The sequence below is a fragment of the Papaver somniferum genome, chromosome 6 (genome assembly GCF_003573695.1).
Source record: "Papaver somniferum cultivar HN1 chromosome 6, ASM357369v1, whole genome shotgun sequence".
Classification (NCBI taxonomy): domain Eukaryota; kingdom Viridiplantae; phylum Streptophyta; class Magnoliopsida; order Ranunculales; family Papaveraceae; genus Papaver; species Papaver somniferum.
In genome coordinates, this window is record NC_039363.1 from 131969370 (window position 1) to 131986174 (window position 16805).

At 36.6% G+C, this 16805-nt stretch overlaps 3 protein-coding genes across 4 annotated transcripts; 1 reads left to right on the top strand and 2 right to left on the bottom strand.

Moving 5' to 3' along the window:
• The first annotated feature begins 491 nt into the window (after positions 1-491).
• LOC113289345 (pentatricopeptide repeat-containing protein At1g05670, mitochondrial) lies at positions 492-3945 on the top strand. 2 transcript variants are annotated; one of them, XM_026538580.1, is made up of 3 exons: positions 492-2953; positions 3190-3307; positions 3385-3945. In XM_026538580.1, exon 1 carries the CDS (start codon positions 580-582, stop codon positions 2827-2829), a length of 2250 nt encoding a protein of 749 aa, XP_026394365.1. In that variant the 5' UTR covers positions 492-579; the 3' UTR covers positions 2830-2953; positions 3190-3307; positions 3385-3945. The 2 variants fall into 2 exon arrangements, with proteins under 2 accessions (XP_026394365.1, XP_026394366.1); XM_026538581.1 differs by having other exon boundaries at positions 3195-3307.
• On the bottom strand, positions 3819-4418 carry LOC113289346. The gene has a single exon (XM_026538583.1). The coding sequence runs from the start codon at positions 4400-4402 to the stop codon at positions 4034-4036; it is 369 nt and encodes a 122-aa protein (XP_026394368.1). The 5' UTR covers positions 4403-4418; the 3' UTR covers positions 3819-4033.
• Positions 4419-5191: 773 nt separating this feature from the next.
• LOC113291503 (putative B3 domain-containing protein At5g66980) lies at positions 5192-6486 on the bottom strand. The gene is made up of 3 exons (XM_026541029.1): positions 6382-6486; positions 5749-6210; positions 5192-5513 (listed from the first exon to the last, which is right to left on the bottom strand). Exons 1-3 carry the CDS (start codon positions 6484-6486, stop codon positions 5286-5288), a joined length of 795 nt encoding a protein of 264 aa, XP_026396814.1. The 3' UTR covers positions 5192-5285.
• Positions 6487-16805: the final 10319 nt, after the last annotated feature.

Genomic DNA, 16805 nt, shown 5'->3' on the forward strand with positions numbered 1-16805 from the left:
GCCGAACCAGTAATTATTTTTTTTCTCGGGCTATTCAGGATGTTGTCCGGCTTACTATGAAACTTTCATATAAGCCGAACTAGTGTCTAGCAAAAGAGTTGGAATTGAAAATTATAGGTTCAGCAAATGCAGTAAACAGATTCAGTGAGCCGAATCGTTCATCAATTGGTAGATTCGGCTCATAGATGTGAGCCGAATCTCAACTTGTTTCGCCGAACCATGATCCAAAAAATCATCTAAACAACCTTTATAATTCTGAAAATTATCTCAATCACTAAACAACATATTTAATCACTAATTAATATTACTAATACTACTACGTAAAGTGCAGATTTGTCATTAAAATAATTTGGGTTAAGGGGTAATCTGATTTTGCTATTTTACAACCTTTTTTTGTCTTTATACAGTATGCCTAGTAAAATTTCATTATGCCCAAAATCAGGGTTCAATGTAAACCCCCCTTCTCTCCCCCCCGCCGCACCTGAGTTCGATAAACTGCGAAGGAATAGATGAGCTTCCAGTTTTCTCTACATCCTCTGGCAAATTTCTTTCTTAAATGATGATGATATTCTCCTAGACATGAATAGGTATGCCTTTTCCTTCTCTATCCATCATCGCCATCATTTTAACTCTCTCTTCATCGTTAGGTTTCTGAACCAAGGAACCCATTCACTAGATTCTCCCATTACCATCAATACTACTAATAGAAGACCTTTCCCAGATTATTCACCGAAAAAAACCACGATTAAAGATTCTGAAATTGTTCATCAAATCTCAATTTCAATCAAACAACGTCGTTCTGAAACTTTACATCGCATTTTAAAACCCTTTGAATCAAAGTTTAGACGTGATTATTTAATTTGGGTATTCATGAAAATTAAATATGATTACAGTTTAGTTTTTAGTTTCTTTGATTGGGCTCGGTTACGTAAAGATACGACATTGGAAGCTCGCTGTATTGTAATTCATATTGCTGTAGCTTCAAAGAATCCAAAAATAGCTCATGAACTTACTTATGAATTTTGGAGGAAACCCAATTTGGATATCAATGTTTCGTTTAGTAATTTCTTCGAACAGTTGGTTTACACTTTTAAGGATTGGGGTTCCGACCCTCTTGTATTTGATATATTCTTTCAAGCTCTTATTGATGTTGGATATTTCGATGAAGCACGGAATTTGTTTGATAAAATGTTGAGTTATGGTGTGATAATATCTGTTGATTCTTGCAATTGTCTTCTCTCTCGATTGTCGAATAATATGTCTGATGATGGTGGGATTGAAACAGCACTAAAGATATTTAGTGAATTTCCTGAAATGGGTGTTTGTTGGAATACAGCATCTTATAATATCATTATCCATGCTCTTTGTAGATTAGACAAAGTGAAAGAAGCTCAGTCACTTCTGTTACAAATGGAATCAAAGGGTTGTTTCCCTGATGTTGTAAGCTATAGCACAGTAATTGATGGTTATCGGAGAGCTGGAGAGATTGAAAGAGCGTTTGAGGTTGTAGAGGAAATGAGTACTAAGGGTTTGAAGCCGAATCCATTTACTTATAATAGTATAGTTGTACTCTTGTGTAAGAATGGTAAGGTAAAGGAAGGAGAAAGGATACTGAGGGAAATGATGAATCAAGGCGTAGTTCCGGATAATGTGGTGTACACCTCTCTCATCGATGGGTTTTGCAAGGTTAATGATTTACAAGCTGCACATCGGATTTGCGGTGAAATGCAGAAGCAGCAGCTAGTTCCTGATACTGTAACATATACTGCTCTGATTTGTGGGTTATGTCGAACTGGAAAAATGGATGAAGCAGATAAGCTCTTCCGCGAGATGCGCAATAAAGGGATGATACTGGACGAAATAACTTATACGTCATTAATCGATGGTTATTGTAAGGCAGGAGATATGAAAAATGCCTTCGCCCTTCATAACAAGATGGTTCAAATGGGTTTGACGCCTAACATTGTTACCTATACTGTGCTGGTTGACGGCCTTTGTAAACGCGGAGAGGTGGAAACTGCCAATGAGCTTCTTCAAGAAATGTGCGGGAAAGGTCTACAGTTAAATACCTGTACATTTAATTCTCTCATTAATGGTCTTTGTAAAGCTGGAAATATAAAACAGGCCGTTAAAATGATGGAAGATATGGAGTTGGCTAAGCTTTATCCTGATGCTATTACATATACTACAATAATTGATGCTTACTGTAAAGCAGGTGAGATGGTTCGAGCTCACAATCTCCTCCGCGAGATGCTGGATAAAGGACTTCAACCAACGATTGTGACGTTTAATGTGCTGATGAATGGGTTCTGTATGCTGGGTATGCTAGAAGATGGTAAACGATTGCTGAACTGGATGTTGGAGAAGGGTATAAAGCCAAATGCCACCACATTCAATTCTCTTATGAAGCAGTATTCCATACACAATAATATGAAAGCTACTACTGAAATTTATAGGGGGATGAACACTCAAGGGGTAATGGCTGATAGTAACACCTACAATATTTTAATAAAGGGACATAGTAAAGCAAGGAACATGAAGGAGGCATGTTACCTGCATAGTGAAATGGTTGGCAAAGGGTTTAGTCTAAGAGCAACTTCTTACAACTCGTTCATCAAGGGTTTATATAAGAAGAAGAAATTTGCAGAGGCAAGGAAACTGTTTGAAGAGATGAGAAGAGAAGGTTTGGCAGTAGATAGAGAAATTTATAACATCTTTCTTGACCTAAACTATGATGACGGTAATGTGGAGACAACCCTTGAGCTCTGCGATGAAGCTATTGAGAAATCTCTCGTGGATAAGAATACAAAGGATACTGATCAAACCTAACTTGTTATATTTCATTTGATGAGAGACGTTTTGATGGGATTTAGTGGGACAACCTATTCTCTCAGTCAGGATTTCCAAGGGGAAGGTTTTGTTCAACATATTGCTTAGTCCCAGAGGCATGGAGGTAAATCAGCCAACTTCTGCTTTCATTTTCCAGCCTCTAGTGTACATTATTCACTGTTGAAGTTCCTATTAAAATATAGTAGCCGTTAAATCCTGGAATTGTATTTAATATCCTGAAAGCTTCGAGTAGTTGATGTGTTAAATTGAAGAAGTCCAGGAGACACATTTGTTCGATCATGTAAAATCAATTTTTGACTTTTGTTTCATCTTTCTACATTTGGTTTTTCTTTTTGGTAGGTAAGGCATGTAAGGGGAGACTGGGTATCAATACTTGCACATTCATGTTCGATCCCAAACCGACCGCTGCAGACGTGCAGTCAAATTTTTCTAGACAGGGCCAGATGATATGACGCTTGTATGTTGTTTTCATGGTTCTGATATTTATGTTTCAGACGTGCTGAGGTGCTCATTTCAATGCTGTTTATGTTTCAGAGTTCCTGCAGTAGCTCCTAGTTAAGGGATGGTCTTTGAGCTCAAAAGCGAAATAACTATTGCAACGGTCTAATATTTATTTTCACGATGAAGACAGGGCACGTCTGCACTGCAACCAATTCCAAATTCTAGTGAAAGGTGAGTGCTGCTGCGAGGCTTAAAAATAAAGACTTACCAGAGTGCAGCTGTCAGAAAAGGTCTCTTCGGCGATAAAGGTTTGGCCTGATCTTGTTTTAGAAATTTAACTATTTTCTGTGCATAAATGTACAACATAGCACACACCGGCGAATCATACATGGGATTACTGATTCAAGAAGTTCGGTGTTTTGAATAAACTCTCTTCTTTGTTGGCCGTATGATAGAACCAAAACAGTTAGTAGCAATTGCAACGTTCTAGCAATAATATCTACAAGGATATCAGGAAAGCACACAGATTATTCAATAATATAATTGCTCTATATATTGAGATATCGGATTATATTAGATATTCTAGGTTCACCTATCTTTGATTATACAGTGAAATGAACGAATTTATTTTTCCTCGATAACAGTATAAAAAAAGCAAAAAAGCTGGAAAAAAGTCGGGAAGAGATAATCTTTGATGTTGAAACAGATCCTCTTTTTATATCAGCTGTTAAACACCACATTTTCATTCAGATTCCTCAACGAAGGCTTCAATACGGAGAAGAACAAATCCAACAGCAACCCCCACTAAAGTGAGACCATTCATGATCAAAACTATATTGAATATCTCACCTGCAACACTGCAGGTAGATGAAAGTGCTCCTCCCTTTTTACCTTGAGGTATTGATTTCAAAGAGTTGACAAACTTAGCGAAGGATTGCTCAGTGCATACAGGAAGTCCTATTGATGCTACACTGTTGTGAGCTTTCAAACCTCCGAAGGAGTTGAGTCCTCCTATCTGCACTGCATTTCTTGTTCTACTGTTGCGCCTGGTGCTCGCAGTGGCAGCTGTTGTGAATAGCACCTTGGGGAGTGTAGCGGATGTCGTCCCCATTTCTATCAGACTCGGTATCTACAAATTTGTAAAAAGAAATCATTAAAAATTAAGAACATATATGAATCAGTTCATTGCGTTGCTAATTGAAAATCTTTAGTTTGTTACCTTTCTGGGCAATTTTTTCCTTCCTATTTTAGATATTTTGGGTGTTTGAAAGAAGAGAGGAATTGGAGTTTTGTACTAGAGATGGTGTGGATAAGCTACAAGACTACAAGTGAGATGGTTGGTTGAAAAGGAGTGAAAGTAGATGTTTAGATGACACAATAGCCATCCTTTTGTGGGTGTGGAGTAAAATGTTTCCTAATTTTAAGTACTAGGCAACCATGAAGCGAGATATTTATACCAAGCATCCTTGCTAGCTAGATTCAGTGTTCTAGTCCGTGCTGAAAGGGCCCATCTGCGGCTAAGGTCCATTATTTTCAGTGGACATCAACTCCTTAATTTTGATTTTTCTGATACAGTTTTGCCATGTCTGATACTTTTTTTTCTTCTTTTTCTTCCATCTTTTGATACTTCAAACTCCACCAGAGGTTACAAAAAGCGAAAAGGAGAGCGAATAACAAACTCATGAACCATGGAATTTAAAAGAAGTTCATTCAACAATAGCTACAACTTCATAGTTCAGACTGAATTACACATGAAACTACAACTGAACATTAGTCCTTAGGAAATGCAAATGACTCACAGAGTCACAGTACAAGTTAAATAAGCTAGCAACTGCTACTGACATTAGGCTACATACATGTTAACCTGAGGCTGAACCAGAAACCACTACATCCGGCACAAGACTCATAGCAAGCCCTTCTTTGAGATGGTCTAATTAGAGAATAGTAACCCAAACTTTTCCATCAGCAGCATCTTTCTTGGACAGTTGGTTCATTTACCTTTCCAGTTTCACATTCAATGGATATGCATGGATCACATCTGATGTTCTTCTGCCTCCCCTTCCCTTCTTAAACTCAAGGATGCACTTGTCCCCGTGTTTCATATTATTTTCGGTCCTGAAATCATGCCATCCCTTACGGATTACATACCGCTTACCATACTCTTCGCAATAGACTTCAACAGGCCATTTCTTCCCACTTTGAACACGAATAGTCATATCTGTCTTTAATTCAAGAGCATGATCAATCACCAGTTGTTTTGGAATATGTTGCATTCAAATTCACAAACCATGAAGTCAATGAATATAGAAAGACTAGATAGTTTTAAGCATCTGATTTACAGACATGGAGTACAAACAACATTAGAAAGTATTAGCTACTAAACTATGATGCAAAAACAACACCATGAACAACAAGTAAAGAAATCCGGTCCCGAGATGTACCACAAAGATAACTCACCACTGCATATTGACTTTTATCGTTAACAGTTGCCGTGAACTGTGGCTTTTCCGGATTATCATATGAGTTTGCAATGACATCATACTTCTCTGAATTATTTTCAGAAGAATCACCAAGAGACTGCCTCAAACTTTCTGGAACTTCCAGTTCACATGCATCTTCACCTAATGAAGGATTTTCATTACCAATTACATAGTCTATTGTGGTATCTTCCCTTTCACATTGAGTACTGTAATCGAACACACTCACATGGAACCTAGAGTTACCATGATAATTGAACATCAGAAAATTACCATATTGCAAAGTATAGTGATTCACAAAATCCCCCCAACCATTCTGAAAAAAGTAGTCATTTCCAGACTTTACTACTTTCACACTCCATAGTTTGTCAGTGGAGTCTCTAAGAGTGACTTTTTTAGGCAAGTCTTCATCCAATCTGTTGATAAATGCTGCTGGTAATTTCTACAAAATCCCAAATATGAAAACATAAGGTTACTCATCACAAATTCTACAATAGTAAGCAAATGACTAATATAGAATAAACCCATTATCCTGGTCAAACTAAAACAATAACTGAAATGCATAAACAGCAAAAACAGAAACTCATAAAGAAAGCGAACAAATGAAGAGTACCAAATGGTGAGAGCTTTTGTCAGGAGTGAAAACTTGGAAGAAGTGATGGTTTTTTTGGCCAATAACTGAAGAAGAAGAAGCAATATCTTTCCCATATTTCCCCATTTTAGTTCTTTGAGTGGAGAAAATAGAACCTTAACTGGAGGAGGAAAAAAGAATAAGACTCAAATATTGTTCTCTTTGAAGCAGCTAGCTAGGATTAAAGATCTAGGAAAAGATGGTGGCAGTTCAAAGATGGAAAATACTGACCGGTCATTTTTCAGGTAATGTTGTGTTCTCTTCTGGTGGTAGTGGGGGATACGAGGTTTTCTTCTAGTGCTCTGATATAAAGTAAGCTATATTTATTTTAGTGATGTAGATAGGTCAGTCGTTTTCGCGCATAAATGTGAAACTGGTTTTTCATCTTCCCACCCACTTTTACCATCAGTGCAACACAGGGTGATGGTGTTGTTTGCAGAATTGCAGCTGTTGCCTGCCTTACCATCCTGACGTAGTAGAGTACAGACTAGGATCTGTTCAGACTTCAGAACCATAAGTTTTCAACGTTTTGAAACATAAATTTTTCCACGTTACCAGCACCCGAAATGGTAAAATCTGGAAGGCTGTGAACGATAATAATCTCCCTCCGTTATAAGCTAAAATGAACAAGTGACTGTAACAGTGTAACAGTTTTGTAGAAACAGAGGCAGTAGCGTTAATAATATACATTTGAGAACTCATGCCAAACACCGCGCATCTGGTGTAGTGGTATCATAGTACCCTCCCACGGTACTGACCAGGGTTCGATTATGGTTAGCCATCTCCAAGCTAGTTAAGCACACCGACCTTTTCGACTATCTTTTTTCTCACATCTTCTTAAACCTCTTGCACTGCCTGTTACTTCTGAATCCATTTTCTGGCCTTCTGCTTCGGTTTTACTGTTGAATTTAGGATTAATCTCACAATTTGAGTGACTTCTCTTTGCCATAGTGGACCGACGTCTCGACTTAGTTGAATGCTGCCGAATTAGTTGAATCATCACCAATTTCTACTATTTTTGGAACAGGAGTACGATGATGAGAAGTGCCCAAGATTTCCAACGATTTTTCATCACTATCGTTCTCTTTTGCCACCGTGCATTCCAAGTGTTCATCATTGCGATTATCACTGTTGTTTTTGCGTGGGTAGTCTATCTCGCACGCACTGATATCAAATATAAGAACGGAAAATTCAGAATTCCCATCGTATCTAAACTGCAAAAGATGTCCAGTACTAATGGAGTAACACTCAAAAAATTCTTGCAAACCATCCTGGAACCAAATAGTATCATCACTTTTCTGCAATCCAACATGCCAAACACAACCATCGGGAACCTTTAGAACTGCGACATCAGACAACAATTCAAGCTAATTGTATCATCACCTTTGGGATCCTCTGTTAGATATATACCAAACAACAATTCAAGCTAATTTGAAGAGACTATTCGAGATATTAAGAACCCTAGTTTGTGAATTTTAACTGAAATCTAAGCTACAGAAGAAAAAAACACTTACAATTTGGTTATCTTGAATAAATGGGGGAAGCTCCTAATACTTTTCTTCTCCGCCATAGAACTAGGTTGGTGGTGCTTTTTCCTTGGAAAGGATTGTGAATGGGTTCTGTTTCTCCAGTTTTAGGTCTTCAAATAGCCAAGTTAGAGAAATTCTTGTGGTATGGTTTCCAAAATCGTAACAACAGAATTACAGAGATGAGCAACCGCGGGCGCTAACTGTTGTTAGTTCTTCTTGCCTTAGCCCATCAAATCTATGAAAAGGTCCAAAACATGAACTGCGCTATTCTCCACCGAACCGGGTTGCGCATTTTTCGTTTAATGGACACTGCTAGAGGAGTGCTAGGCCACTAACTAGTTATTTGCCTGACCGTGTTTGCAGTGGAACTAATATTGGCGATACTGGTGCTGTGGTGAAGGATAACCCTTGCACTGGTGGAGGTTAAGTTTCGTGTGCTTCACCCACTTTATGTTTTTTTATTTGTTACGGCGGGCTATTGTCTTACTCCATTTTTTATCGAGGGTATATAAACTCAATTATGTTATATCTCTTGAAATATAATGGGATTTATTCTCAGTTTCTTTATTAATTAATGAAAACCATCACCTTCATCATATTATCATGGTATCAGAGCGCAAGTATTTTGTGCTTAGTTTTCGATCCTGTTTTGTTAAAGAAGAATTATTTTCTGCTTATGTTTTTTGAAGTTTCTTAATCCTGTCGGTATTTTTGGTATTTCCAGTGAAGAACAAAATTATCTAGATCTGTTTTCTCTTGGTTTGTTTTTCGATCAAATTTTATCTTTTGATCTTGATCTTATCTTTCTCATTCTTTTGATCATCCTATTGTGACTTTCTGACAATTTTTCATTCTCAATTTCCGATTTCTTGATCTCGTTTCTTGTTTTTAATGGACCTTCCTTATAACATAATTGCTCATGTTATCTCTTTAAAGCTTACAAATGATACTTATTTGACATGGAAATCATTAATGTTACGTTTGTTTCGAAAATTTCAAGTTCTTAAGTACATATGATAGTACTTTTCCACGTCCAAAGAAGTATACTTCAAAATCTAATACAGATAATTATATTATTAATCCATTGTTTATTATCTGGCAAACTGAAAATTCAACATTACTTTTGCGGATTCAATCTACGACTTCTGATTATGTGATTAGTTATGTTGCTGGATCTGATACTTCTTGTGACTTATGAAGTACGATTATTGTAAAATTTGCACAAACATCATCATCCATGTTATTCAGTTGAGAACAAAGCTCAGAACCGAAAGATGAGTGGATTTGTTGCATCTTTTCTGTTGAAGTCAAAAAATTGCAAGATCAACTTGCTACTACTGGTAAATCTGTATTTGTAATAAATATGTTATCTGGATTATTTTTTGAATATACACATTTGTAACTTTAATTCACATTATATGTCCACATGTTACTGCTCAACAATTCCACAATTTGCTTATGAGTAAAGAGATAATAACATATTACTTCTACAAAATCTGATATTGAAGCCAACAACATTTATTTCTACTTATTTTCAACAAGCCTAAAAGTAGTTTTAGAGGTGGAATTCATACAATTTCTTTTAAAGACAAAGGCGAAGATATCCAAATCCTGTTATTTTCTTAAGACTTTCATTTGGTAGAGGTTATTCAATGTCAAACAAGCATGTTTATCAGATTTGAAATATTCTAGGCCATGCTGCTATGGTTTTCAACCAAAGGTTAAATTTATCATATCAAGGTAGCGCTCCACCTCCAAATTTGGAATGTTGGCTGCAACAGATAAATTTGACGACAAGCACTGGTATGCTGATAGAGGTGATAATGACCACATAACATATGATCGCGTATCTTTGTACATCTGCTCCTTATGATGGTTCTAAAGAATTTACTACTTGTAGATGGTGATTTCTAACCAGAGAGGCAAAATGGTTATTTGACGACTACAGGAAAAACGATCATTTTCAAAGCTTCTAGCCTATTCCAACTTCAGTTACCTAGGAAAAACACGCTTGGGCCTCATAAGCACCGTAAAACTTCCATCTTTTATGAAATAATGTCTGGAATTAAGAACAAGATAAAACTCGACAATCAGCAAGATGAGATTAAGTCTAAGACCAAGACTAGGACCAATATTCAAACCAGACGAAACTCAGACTTCGATGAATATGAAGATCGGTTCTAAACTCGGTTGGCGGTGAAGCCTCGGCCAAAAAAAAAAGACAAAGCTTGAGCTTAACCTAAGCTAAGACACGATCCCGCGACGAAACTCCAGCACAAAACTAGCTACTTCCAAATACACATGAACTTCGGCCCTGACAAAGGCATGACCTAACTTCTAGCAACCATGATGCCTCTTTTATGGTCGGTCGTGTGACTAGGATTCTCCAACCAGGCTCAAGACTTTATAGTCTTAAGGACATCTAAAAACAAAATGTTAAGTTCGTGACATCTGAGATTCCTTCGAATTTTTCAAGCGTATTCCTGGTTGTGTTACCCCTCAAGGTTCACAAACTCAGCTAAGGAACCTTCATGGTAAATTAAGGTTTTTTCTCTTTTCAAAGACATACACCCACCCCCTGTCCAGCCATAGATGAATGACCATACTTTCGATTTTCGCTCAGAAGGTGGTTATGCTAGGTTGACACTCGCCTTTAGTTTTCTTCTTGCTCATATGGTTAGATAAGCAACATAATATTTTAGCCTCATTTCAAAGTTTTTCATGCAAATGATTTTCGCTAGACGGGTCTCAATTTATTTTATTTTATGTTGGAAGATAGAAAGGCATCTTCATTCTTGTTTAAAGATGAGTCTTTTTTTGTTTCCTTTATAGACTCTATGCAGAGAGAGAAAGAACCAAAAGACTCAGTAAGTACAATTATGCTAGATGGAGGCATAACCTCAGCCTTTGACTCGCTCATATGAATGGATAAGAACTCACCTTGCTCTTAAAGTTGGATAACGACTCATCTTGACCTTTGACAAGTGTTTTAGGTGTAAAACAAATAATGTGATAGTTGGGTTATTTATGTGGGTTCGAAAGATCAAAAATCGTATAGAGATTGGCGAAACCAAGGAATCATTAGAGCATTTCTTCGGTCAAAAATATAGGATGATCTTAGGGAGGAAAATAGAGAAAAATTGAGAGATCATAGTGGTGATGTGATGATAGGTAGTTTACTCGAACTGTGAATATCATGTTCTTAGACTTTGCTGTAAAACTGTTATACTAATTCTTCGTGTAGAACAGAGAGAAGACTGGAAATCTCTGAGATAACGTGGTACTATCAAGATGTTTTCTTTTGTCGTTTGTAAATAAGTCGAGTTTCCTATTAATAGTGGTAGTAGTAGCACACATGTCTCCCTTAAGAAGTGGAAAACGTGGTAAAACAGAAGAATCGAGAAGACTTGAGAAAATATGAAAAACATGGTAAAATCCTTTTTGCATTGTTAGGAAAACTGAATAATACCTATTCACTTATCCTCTGACGGATCAATACGCTTGTGTCACCTAGTCATGCAAGTCGAAACTCCCCGATTCAACACTCGCAACGGAGTGAATGAGCCTTAAAACTTCAAGGTTTCACCAAGAAAATACACGTCTATTTTCCTTTGCAAGCATGCTTAGCAAGGATGATTCCTTAAATGTAGATTCTACATTGTTCCAAGTTACCCTTGTTTTGCGAAGGGTAAAAGGAATAAAGGATGATGTTGTTGCATATTGCATGCACTAGTGACATAAGGCATGCATGCCCTGGATTTGTACATAGGCTGTTGTAGACATATTTCAAGCTTTCTGCTAGCTTCGCATTGATCTAATATCATGCACTGATCTTGCTCATTGGTAGGTTGGGAAACCTACAATAATATACTGCAAGTGCACAGCGTCTAACTAGTAGACAATGGCAAGTACAGGTCGTTCCCACGAGGGGTGTGAAATACTCTACCAACTAATACCAAAAATTAAGTAATCAACAAGATAATGTTTTAAGGATTTTTAGAAATTCGGAACAAAATGAAATGATAAATAATTTAAAGATAAACAAAATGAGTGTGGGTTATTAGGATTTTCGGTTTCCACAAATTAATTACGCAAATTCTACTATTCGTTAAAAATAAATTCCATGCATTTTCAAATATTGTTTCTCCGCTATAGTTTTCTTCGCTTCATGGATAGCGATTCTAAAGCATTACCTATCAATCATAAAGCATATCACGTCAAGGGATTTAACCAAAGCACGCCATATCAATTGAAAAGCATAAATAATCAATGAAATCACATGAACAATAAAATACCAAGCTATATGAAGAAAAACTACTAGTCATTCAAATCATTATTGAGCATATAAATATAGAGTTTACACAATTTATTGGTTTCTACCTAAACCCTAACATAACACTAGCTAGAAATGGCTTTCTCAAAAGCCATAAACATATTAAAATTAAACTCTAGCTAATGAAAAATGAAGAATCGAAAACAAAACTTCAAAACCCTTCCTTTGTTGCGGCACTGTGGCCAGGTGCCTCCCATTTTCATTTATTCGACATCCTTATTATACACCTTCCCTTTCTTTTATTTCATTAACCAAAGTATCAAAATAAATTATTCTATGAAATACTTGCACACAAGTTGATGTCGTCATCAGTATCTTTCCCCAAATAGTATTGCCACCTCGTTCTTCCAATGAAATAATAAACTCTCCTTATTTCCAAAATCTCTCAAATGAAGAAAGAATTATTTTATTTCCAAAATAATCTCACGTGTAAATATTCCTCAATTAATTCTTCACATGGCAAATAAATTATCTTTCCCGGTGAAGTGTATTTGTAATAAAGTAAGAAAGATAAAATACTTCTCATTTTCAGTTTGCATGTGCCAACCCCATTTTGATTTCAATTCCTTTGTTGCGTTTGTGCTTCTCCTATGAAACAATTTTATGCTGCTGATATATATGGAGATACCAGGCCAGCTACATTTTGTCATTTTTTTCATTGTGGTTGCTGATATATGGAAATACCAGGTCAACCTCATTTCATCATTGTGGTTGCTGATATATGGAAATACCAGGCTAACCCCATTTCATAATTGTGGTTGCTGATACATGGAAATACCAGGCCATCCCGGCTGCTGATACATGGAAATACCAGGCCAACCCGGCTGTTGATACATGGAAATACCAGGCCAGCATAATAAGTGCTGTTGATATACAGAAATACCAGGCCAGCATAATTGATCATTGTGGTTGATGATACATGGAAATACCAGGACAACCACATTTCTTCATTGTGGTTGCTGATATATAGAAGTACCAGGCCAACCACATTTTTCCATTTTCGTCGCAAACACCATTAAGTCTCACATTTTGCTGTTTATTCGTTGGATGATCAGATTCACTTGTACTTTCTACAAAAGCACTAAAATAGTATTAGTAACTAAAATATTGTATCATAGCTAATATAAATATGAGTATAAAATGTAGCATATACATGCTTATCACTCATGCCAAGTGTGCATCAGTCAGGCACATGTCATTCTTATCTTGCACCATCCATGTGATGCAAGTGCAATATGAAATCTTCCCTATCATGCGTACCAGTTTAGCTTCCCTTCATGGCCATGCCAAATGTTGGAAGGAATTTACAGAACATCACTCTTTAAAGGTTAGTTATGTCTTGGGAATCAGTAACAATGGGAGTTCACAATTCTGCGTGCGTATTATCAATGTTATCGAGCATTTGAATCTAATTCTAAGAAAAGGTGTCGTTTTAGCAAAAGGAAAGATAATGATAAGTTGATTTTGTTGGACTCATATCCATCTCGAACTCATGTTGAAAGGAAGACAAATGAGGAAAGTGCGTAGTTGTCATTTCCTTTTGGCTTGATATCCCCATGCATCTCATCAAAAACAAGGATACAAAGTCTTTGGTTTGGGATGAGTCAGCATATTTATCAAATGAAAGAACTTCACCAGGTGAATGCTACCGGTTGTTAAAGGAAAAGAGAGTGAAGACACGTCCAACTCACGTGATGCCTCAAAAGTTTTCCACAAATCATCAAGGAGAGCCGAATGAATTGAAATAATGGACGAAGTAACCAAGTTATTCACACATCAGACTCAATTTCCTTTCGTTACAGTTTGTATGCGATATACCTGTCTAACTTATGGATATTTGGTGAAAGATCTTGACCTAAAAACTTCACTCTTTAATATATTTTTTCCTTTTTTTGGTGCTTGGAAACAAAATTTTGTATTTAAATGCACACCATAAATTAAGTTCCAGGTACTTTATAATAGATTAGGTTTTAAATACTAGTATAAGATCTGCATCGCTGATGGCATTGATAGTGCCACTCTTTCAACATACAAGAACAAGTAAAAAACTATTACTAATTACCATTTACATATTTATGTGGTGTGTTATTACTTGTAAAATGAAAACCTTTCCTCCTTGTGCAGTATATTCCTAATAGCTTCGCCAAGAAATATCTAACGAAGATCATAAAGAATTCCATGATTCAGATTTCAGACAATAAAATGTGGACGCTTGGATACCATGTCATAGGTTGTGCAAATAAACTATTTACTGGTTGGACTTCTTTTAGACGAAATTTAGATCCGTCAGAAGAAGATGTCTGTGTCTTTGATCTGCTCAAGGAAAAAGTTCCAGAAATGAGAGTTTCTATTTTCAGGCAGATTGACAATGTTTTGACTAGGATATGATTATGGTACAGAAAGGCATCACATGAAAATGGGTTACCTCCCAAGAAGTGGTAAGTTTAAAGTCTTCAGCCAGACATTATAAGAATTAGTCACCTCGTAGAATCATATAGTAGTAGCCGGAATAACTGTGGGTCATCTGGATCAAAAAGTGTTACCCACAAGAAGAGGAAACTGCAACAGACCGAGAAGATACCGAACATACCCTTTCTTAAGACAACTACATCTAGTTGTGGTTCAGGTTCAGGCTCCATAAAAGGGTCTAAATAAAAAGTTTTCATCAGTTGGATTTCCTCAAAGGCATTCTGAAGATCAGGATGAAGAGTCTGGAAATACTCAACTAAGAACTTAGAAGCGCATAACAAAAGCCTGAATAATTAGGGATCCTCTAAGTCAATCAGATTTGACTCACACAGCTGACCACAATGAAAGAGGTGGTGTTCCTTAAGAAAATGTGTGGACCCTATTCCCCTAAAGTAATTAGGTTTAGTCTCAAAACTTAGTAACCGACACATCTGATAATCATATGTTCCCACGATTGGAAGAAAAGTTTTTGGTGGGAAAACAAAGTCAATCTTGGTATCATATCCTGGGTTAACCACATCAACCAGAGGATGGGTTTCTAACAACTGAGCTCTCTTTTGGACACAACTAATTTCAGGAAAAAGTGTATGAAGATAATCTTCTAAGATGGTTAAGGCACAAATTTTAAGTCCCAAGTGAGAGATATTTGTAAGAGCTAAAGGTATGGCACAAGGAGAATGATAATCACCCCCAAACTTAGATTTTTGGGTATCTCTAGATAGACTAGCTACAATTTCCTTAATTTCTAGATCGTTGGAATCCTGAAAATAGTCAATTGCTTCTTCTAGGTTATACTCAAGTGACGCATCCTCACTCATATTTAATAACTCTACGAGTTCATTTTTTCCGTATAAGACCATTGTTTCTAAATCGCTAGACTCTAAAACGGTATTCTCAAAATAAACTCGTTCCTCTAAACCATTATCGAATTCGTAATCAAAAGGAAATACTACATCATCTAAAGAAGTGGTATCTCTAATCAAATCATCATCCTTTTGAATAGGTGAATAATCATTAAAATTATCGGGTTTTGAACTAGAAATAACACTATCATCATAAAGTTAATTTGGAGTAAATAATTCCTGATCATTATGCCTGCATATGTCAAATTCTTCATCAACACTATCCACATCATAATCATTATTATAGTAATATGAAAATGGTTTAACCTCATCTAATGTAGTGTTACCAATTCTAACCTTGTCATCTTGAAAATAATCCTTATTTTCACAGGTGATATAGGAAAGAATGTATTGGCAATCAAGAGTAATTCGAGTTGTTCTTTCTTCCGTCTCTAATTCAAGCCTACGTGTTGACTCAACAACCTCACGTATTGACTCAGTTAACTTACATGTTGACTCAGCTAACTTCCTGAGGTTATCTTCTAAAGAAGTTTCACTCATTTTTACCGTTCTTTTGTCCATAACTAAGTCATTTGTTTCCACTAACTTATGTGTCGACTCAAGTAACTTATGCGTTGACTCAAGTATCTTACGTGCTTCATCTAGAGGAGAGGAATTATAAGAATCTTGCTCGTATGACCGGTGGGCATGTGGATAGTAATTGGGATCACCATGGTATGACCCATAACCTTCAAAAGTTTGGCGTTCCCAACCACTATTCACACTATGGTCATAAAAAGAATAATTTTCATGTTGCTCAGTCGAATAATCATTATATTGGCTATACCATTTCGACATCCTAACTGCAAGGGAATTCTAAACAACCACAAAGAAGGCTGACTCGACCACAAAAAGCATGATGTCTCCCTTAGATTGTTTCTAGCCCAGCTTCTATTCTTTCGAAAAGCAATTCGATACAATCTGCACAAACTTCTCTGGAATCAATCCGAGTTAAAGTAATTTTAATAGAGACGAGGGAAACTCAGTGGAGCTTTGATACCCAAGGCCTCACCGGCATTACAAGGCCGTGCATTCAATTTACAGAAACCATCATGAACTTCGAAGTATGCTTAATAGAGCAACCAATATTTTTCGAACGACTTTCCTATTAAGCTCGTTACCCTATCGGTCTCGTTCTAGTCCAAATTTTAAGGCTTAGGTTTGCGTAGGTTC